This window comes from Pediculus humanus, genomic scaffold, assembly GCF_000006295.1.
Source record: "Pediculus humanus corporis 1103172107617 genomic scaffold, whole genome shotgun sequence".
Taxonomy (NCBI): domain Eukaryota; kingdom Metazoa; phylum Arthropoda; class Insecta; order Psocodea; family Pediculidae; genus Pediculus; species Pediculus humanus.
The window spans coordinates 171,117-178,823 of record NW_002987231.1 but is presented as its reverse complement, the minus strand read 5'-3'; the positions used below and the strand labels follow the sequence as shown (position 1 = coordinate 178,823).

At 30.0% G+C, this 7,707-nt stretch overlaps 1 protein-coding gene across 1 annotated transcript; it reads left to right on the top strand.

Annotated features, from left to right (window-relative positions):
* Positions 1 to 3,108: 3,108 nt before the first annotated feature.
* Phum_PHUM248250 (zinc finger protein ush, putative) lies at positions 3,109 to 7,156 on the top strand (the record flags this gene model as incomplete). The annotated part of the gene is made up of 9 exons (XM_002426285.1): positions 3,109 to 3,178; positions 3,272 to 3,718; positions 3,821 to 3,937; positions 4,215 to 4,316; positions 4,410 to 5,710; positions 5,786 to 5,983; positions 6,076 to 6,261; positions 6,364 to 6,597; positions 6,698 to 7,156. The coding sequence occupies 9 exons, from the start codon at positions 3,109 to 3,111 to the stop codon at positions 7,154 to 7,156; spliced, it is 3,114 nt and encodes a 1,037-aa protein (XP_002426330.1).
* Positions 7,157 to 7,707: the final 551 nt, after the last annotated feature.

The following is a 7,707-nucleotide window of genomic DNA, read 5'->3' as shown; positions in this document are numbered from 1 at the left end:
ACGTACGTGTATATAAATATACTTTCACGCACGAACGCACGAAAGCATCACACACGCACACACACGTGAGAGAGAGAGAGAGAGAGAGAGAGAGAGAGAGGAGAGGGGATAAACGTTTAAATAAGGTAATAATGATACACCCCTTAACAATTGATAGTGTGATATTATTTATTTTTAAAGAAATTTTTTTTTTTTTTTTTTTTTGTAAATTTACAATGAATGTTTTTGATTGTATTGACAAAAGGGAAAAAAGCAGATGATAAAAGGTCATTATTTATTTTGGGAAGGGAGAGAGGGAGGAAGAAAGGGGAGAAATAAAATAAAATATTTTCAGTTATTTTTTTTTATTTTTTATTTTATTTGGATTTTTTTACAACAAAAAAACGATGGTAAAAAATTATTTTACGATTATTATTATTATTATTATTATTCGATGGTAATTATGTTAAATTTTGACCTTTTTCAACTTTTCTCCTTTTTTTTTTTTACCTTTTTTTAATTGTAATTTTACAAAACTAAGGGTTGATAAAGTTTTATTTATTTATTTTTTTGGTGTGTAAAAAATCTAAGCCGTTATTATTAATAAATAAATAAATAAATTATGTACGAGCGTGTGTGCGTGAATTTTTTTTTTTTTTTTTTAACGCATATCTGTCTCTTATTTTTTGAATGAAAGACAACAACAACAACAAAAAAGTCTAATGTATTTATATATATATATATGTAAAAAGATGGAGTTGGTTTGTTATCAGTAATGTTGTTCGGGGATTAAAAAATGACGGGAAGCGAGAGAGAGAGAGAGAGAATAATAATAATGATGATGATAATATAAAAGAAAAAGATAGAAATAACATTGTTGGTTAGAGAGAGAGAGAGAGAAGGAGAAAAAATGAAAGAAAATGAAAGAAAAGGAAAGAAAGAAAGAAAGAAAGGAAAGTGAAAGAAAGGAACTTTCAAATAATCTGGTAAGCATTAGCTTATCTTTGAAAATTAAAATAAAATTGCGAGAATAATATATAGGTAATAAATACAAAAAGGATGACTTCTGGTTTTTATCATTGATTTATATTTAGAAGAATGGTTCGGTTCGTTAACTTCTTCAAAAAGTAACGGAAAAAAAAAAAAAACGTGCCATGATGAACTCCAGAAAAATGTTTATCTTTCCCTGATAACTTTTTTTTTTTTTTTTTTTTCATTTAAAAGGAAGAAGAGAAAAATAAGAATAAGAAGGAAAAAGATAGACAGAGAGAGAGAGAGAGAGAGAGAGAGAGATTGAGTGAATGAAAAAAACTATTCATTGTTTTTCACATTCGGTTACAAAAAAAAAAAAAGGAAAAAAAATTATTTTCCCATCGTTTATATTGAAATTCTTTAAGTTAAATTAAAAATGGCGGAAACATTGTGTAAAATCGATTTTTTTTCTTTTATTTTGTCGATTTTCCCCTCTTTTGGATGATATTTTGTGTCGTTTGAAAGACAAAAATAATTTATTCTATATTTTTTAATAAAAAAAATTTTCCATTAAAAAAAAAAAAAAAAAAATTCGATCGTTATTTTAATCCGACGATTAAAAAAAAAAAAATTTTTTTTCAATAATAAAGTCATCGTTAACAATGAAAGGATAATAATAATAATAATAATAATAATTTTATTTAAATGAATTAATAATAAGAATCAAAAATACGTCAAAGGTGGTGGCAATGGCGGTGGCAGTGATGGTGATGGCGGTCATGGTGATGGCGATGGCGGTCATGGTGATGGTGGTGGTGGTGGTGGTGGTGATGGTGATAGTGGTGGCGGCGGTGGTGATGGCGGTAGCAAACGTCAAAATTAAAATTTCGTTGACAAAAAAAAAAAAAAAAAAAAGTAAATCAATCACATTCAATGCCAAACAAACAAGAGAAATTCTTCTGTTTATAATCTACATTAAAATATTCAATTAAAAAAAAAAAAAATAAGAAAAGATTTCATCATTTATTAAAGTTTTAAATTTTTTTTTTTTCTTTTTTTATTTATCTCAATAAGACATGTTTTGAATCCAGACAGGAGATAGGTTCTTTTTTTTTTTTTTGGAGAATTCAGATAAAAAGGTTGATAATTACTGGACCAAACAACAAACCATCATTGAACATTAGTCCCAACACTTTTGAATTTTTTTTTTTTATAATAAACTTTAATTATGTTGTGTGATGGGGTGAAATAATTTTTTTTTTAAAAAAAAAATTAAAGAATTCTAGAATTTTCTCTTCTCTTCTCTATCTGATCTTTATGGAGAAAAAGTTTCATTTAATTAATAATAATAATAATAATAATAATATTGAATTTAAATAAACAACATAATGTGGATCAGAAACTTTTAGTATTGTTTCGAGGTGAAAAATACGGGAAGGGGTGTGGGGGGTAGGGTGAGGGTGGTGGTATGGATTCAAGGCCCTCGTTTGTTTGCCAATCAATCATATACAAGAAAAAAAAAAAAAAAATTAAACATCACGATTTTGTTTGTTACAACCTTTTTTTTTTTTTTTTTTTTTTTTTTTTTTTTTAAATTGACTGATTCTCATCTCAACCATATGAAAATATAATAATTATAAATAAAGTATAAATTTTTGGTTTTTTATAAATAATAATAATAATAATAATAATAATAATAATACTACAACGTCTGATTACAAAATTTGATAATGATGATTTTATATATTATATAAAGATTGATTAAAGATTTTCTTTGTTTTTTGTTTTTTTTTTTAAATAGATAATTTTTTAAAATTTGGTTTATGGTGTTCATGAGTTAGTTGAAAATTTGTTGTTTGTACGTGGAATTTTTATTTAAAAAAAAAAAAAAAAGGTTTTTTTTTTTTTGGTTTGGTTTGGAATAAAAATCAATCGATGATGATTAATAAAAATAATAAAAGTTATAAGTCGTAACTCGGTAACCGAAAAAAAAAAAAAAAAAAAAGGAAAAAAAAGATTTGTATCAATATTAAAAAAGGAGTGCCTTAAAAGCGATAATAAAACGTTAATGGCCGTCGTCGTTTTCGTCGTCGTCTTCGTCGTTATAGTCGTACAAATTTACAATTGATACACGTTTGGACTTTTTGATTTTAGATAATGTCAAAATTCAATAATAATAATAATAATGATAATAATAATAATAAGGAAGCACGCATTTCAAATGTTGGTCTGTTGTTTGAATTGTGAATTATTTCATTTTTTTTTTTTTATTTAGTTAAAAAAAAAGAAAAACTAATTGATAAATTTTTTTTTATTTTAGGTGAAGATGAGGATGAGAATTTAACAACAACAACAACAACAGAAACAATTGAAAAACCGTCCGAATCTCAATTACTTTCTTGTCCGTCATCATTATCGTCTTCCCTATCATTGTCCTCTTCGTCCTCATCCTCATCATCATCTTCCTCATCTGCATCATCTTCCTCGTCGTCGATCTCTTCATTAACAAGATCAAAGAATCTTTTTAATTCGGAACGTTCTCCTTCGGTTCCACCCACGTCCCCTCCGGGAAGTAGTTGCGAATCTCCAATTCCAAAGCTTAGATTAAATACGAGTTTAGCCACTGATCCAGCTCTTAGATCTGATGTCATGACTGTTAAAACGGAAAATAATAATAATAATAATAATAATACGGAAACGGGAAAGGGACCACATTCTGCTATCGAAATGGAGTATCTGACTCAGGTTCCATCAGCTTTTCAACACGGTAAATATAATAATAATAATAATATTTTTATTGTTTTGTTTCCCATCATCATAATCATCATCATTATCATGATTTTGTTTTGTTTTTTTTTTTTTTTTTTAGTACTTGCAACTGCCAATCGTTTATTTCCGTCAACACAAATCTCTGAAAAAGATGCCTTCAACATGCCAAAGACTAGAAAACAAGATTCTGGAACTGTGGTCATTGAAAGTCGAGCAGGTAAACTTTTTAAATATTTGCCATCATCTTTTTTCCTCTTCTCATCTTTCTTTTCTTTTCTTTTCCCTTCTTCTTGTCTTTTCTTTTATTTTTTCTTTTTTGTGTGTGTGTGTTCCGGAGGTGAAATGGTTTTTTTTTACATTCGCACATTATTAGAAAGCAAAAAAAAAAAAAAAAAAAGTTTTTCTTTACCGAAAACTTCTACTAAATTGTTGTAGCTCTGTTAAATACTATTTTTTAGGGCATTGACTTAAATTTACTTGTTCAACATTTCCAGTTCCAGTGTTTATGTGCACACCATGCGGTATTCGATTTTCATCGGCGAGCACATTAGAAGCTCATCAAACCTATTATTGTTCTCATCGGGTTCAATCAAAAGGTAATTTTTTGTTGAATGTATTCGGAGAGGTGTGGAGAAAAACCAACAATTTCGTGCTTTAACAGGTGAATTATATTTAAAAATTAATTTCAGGTCGGGGAGAAAGCGATGGAGATGATCCAAAAAGTCCACACAACGCTAACGACGATAGTGAAGTTTCTGGGAAAATTTTACGAACGGGAAAACAATATAGTTGTCCTCATTGTTCTTATAGCGCTGATAAAAAAGTTAGTTTAAATAGACACATGAGAATGCATTCATCTTCTCCCGCTTCACAAGTATCTGTTCCACTTCCTGTACCTGCAATATTGCCTTCTTCTCTCCAAAATGGAATCGATTCGTCGGGAAATAATTCCTCACCGCTCGTAGACAGATATTGTCAAGACTGCGATATAAGATTTTATTCCGTCAAAACTCTCAAAGCCCATAAAATGCATTATTGTAGTTCACGATATGGGAAAAATTCTTCACCGACTAGTAAAAATTCTTCTGCTTCCACGTCTCCCACTGCATCACAAATATTTTCCCCGGAACCTTCTTGTCCGAAAAAAATGGGACAGTCCGGGGAACAACCGTTTTTGCTCCTTCGAACGAATCCGGTTCTTATAGTTCCCTATTCGCTCCTTCAAAGTGCCAGTATATTTACGGGTACCTCACCAAATTTTTCATCTCAAGATTCTCCATGTATACTAATGCCTAATGGAACGTTGCAACCCATGTCAAATCTAGTCTCTCAGTTAACTAATGGAAAAGATCTAGGTAAAAATTATAGTTCGTCGGCCAAACAAAAAGTACGAGACGAATCTCCACCGGCAAAAAGTTCGAGAACGAAATTGGATTCTACTCCATTAGATTTGAGCGTAAGAAAAGTTTCAGACAACAAAGAATCCCATGTTATAAACATGGAAGATGAAAAAGAAAATGTTTTTTCAACAAATCCCGATCACGATGAATATCCTTCGACTGTTAATGTCATGCACGGTAACGCGGTTTCGTCAGAAAAATATGGAGAAGATAGAAAAGAATTAGATTTAAGGCGTCCTAGAACTTCATCACCGAATCATTCGCCATCTTCTAATCCAAAAAAATCACCGAGACGAACTCCAAACGGTTTGAATGGCGGTGTACCGATCGAAAGTGGAAAATCTAAAGACGGGAGAAGAGAATCAAATTCCGATTACCAATATTGTTTTTCCGAACCTTCTAAAAAAAATTCCATGGATGTAAAGTCTTCGGGATTGTCTTATCCTCTCAATCCCTCACAATTTCCTCTTTTACTTTCTGGCACTACCTCTGAATTTTTCAATCAGGCTTCCGCTCTGCCATTGCTCACAACCGATCTTGGCGTGCGAAATCTAGCGGGCGGTCAATCAATTACCGAATCTCCATCACAGGTAACCGTTCTATCGAAATGAAAATGTTTTTACTATTTTGAATTAAATTAATAAACGCAAATTTTTTATATTTAGGTTTTAGTCAAACAGGGAGTTTCAAAATGCCAAGAGTGCAATATTGTATTTTGTAAACATGAAAATTATTTAGCTCATAAGAAACATTATTGTTCATCTCGTTTGCCGGACGTGGCTTCAGATGAAAATTCCAGAACTAGTCCCGTTACGTCAAAATCACCAGGGAATGTAACCCAAACAACAAAAGAATCTTCCACAGTAAGTTTAAATACCCCCCCCTCCCTTATCTCCTGATAATCTCATTCCGTAAATAATAATTAAAAAAAATAAAAAAAATTTTTGTCACACAGGAAAATCCAAAAACACGAATTAGTAGTAGTCCGATTCCAATAAAACCTCCAACCATGCAATATCAATTTATTTGCGTTGCATGCAGCATTTCATTCACTTCTCTCGATAATCTCACAACACATCAAACGTACTATTGCACGAAAAAGACAAATGATGAGAAATTAAAAAAATGTGGAAAATGCAAGGTAGTAGTAGTAGTAGTAGTAAAATATTATGTATTTACTAAGAATAAAAGAAACTCTTGCCTATCAACCTATCAACGTAACGTCCATATTTATTTTTTTTAGGTTTTAGTTAACGGGGATCATCATTGTGGTTCGTGCCTCAATTCCATTGTCACAGGTTGGAAATGTCCATGTTGTGACGTAATAAGTCCAACAGCATCTGCTGCTCAGAAACATATGGACACACATCAAAGCGTTCGAGCTTTTCGTTGCACGATATGCAAGTACAAGGGTAACACACTTAGAGGAATGAGAACCCATATAAGAGTGCATTTTGATAAAAAAAATGATTTTCAGGTATCATTTCGATTGTTTGTCGATTGTTTTAATTATATGAAATTAACGAATATCCAAAAAATGATAATAAATGATAATAAAAACTAACTTTTTTTTAAAGGAAGAAAAGTTTATAACTTGTATTTTGGATCAAGATGGAGAAAAAACACGACAGCAAAATCAACAACAACAGCAGCAACAACAACAAAATCAAACAAACGAAACTTCCGACGATGGTAAAAGTTCTCAAGTTGTTGTCAAAGAAGAAACTGCCGGAGTAGAAGATGAATTTGTAGAAGTTGATGTTGTCGATCCTCTATTTCGAATTCCGGACGAGGAAGAACACATCGTGGAAGAAACAGTTAAATCCTCATCATCGACAATATCATCATCATCATCAACATCATCATCATCGAATAATAAAACAGGAAGAAAAATAAATTATTGCGAATCCTGCGATATTTCGTTTAATTATTTGTCCTCTCTAATTGCTCATAAAAAATTTTATTGTAGTGCAACATCAACCGAATCGGAAACTCATGGAAATACATCGAGAACAACTCCCGAAACTTCCGTTTAGTTTTCCTTTTTTCTTTTTCTCTCTCTCTCTTTTCCCCCTTCTTCCCGGGGTGTAAAAAAAATCAAAGCAAACTCAAACTGAGTTGTGCCAAAGGTAATAAATAATTTACGTAGGTTATATCCTTGTAAAAACAAACAAAATATGGAAACTTAGATCTTTTTTTTGTTTTTTTATTTGTTAAATAATTTTTTTTTTTTTTTTCAATGATAATTAATTAATTATTATTATTATTCTCTCTGTGATAAAATACAATATTCTTTTTTTCTTTTTTTTTGATTTTCATCGAATGATTAATAATAATAATAAAATTTGTTTTATAAAAAAACCGTTAAATTAGTTTTTAATTTATTTTAAGGAAAAGACAGGCAGAAAGAAAAAAGAAATTTTTGACGGAATTAATTTTTTTTTTTTTTTTGCCAATTGAAATTATTAATTAAATTGAAATTAAAATTAAAAAATTTTTTAATTTTGTTTTTTTTTTTTACATGATGTAAACAGTAATGATGAGTTCATTTTATTTGTTATAAAATAAGATTTTATAATATTTTTTA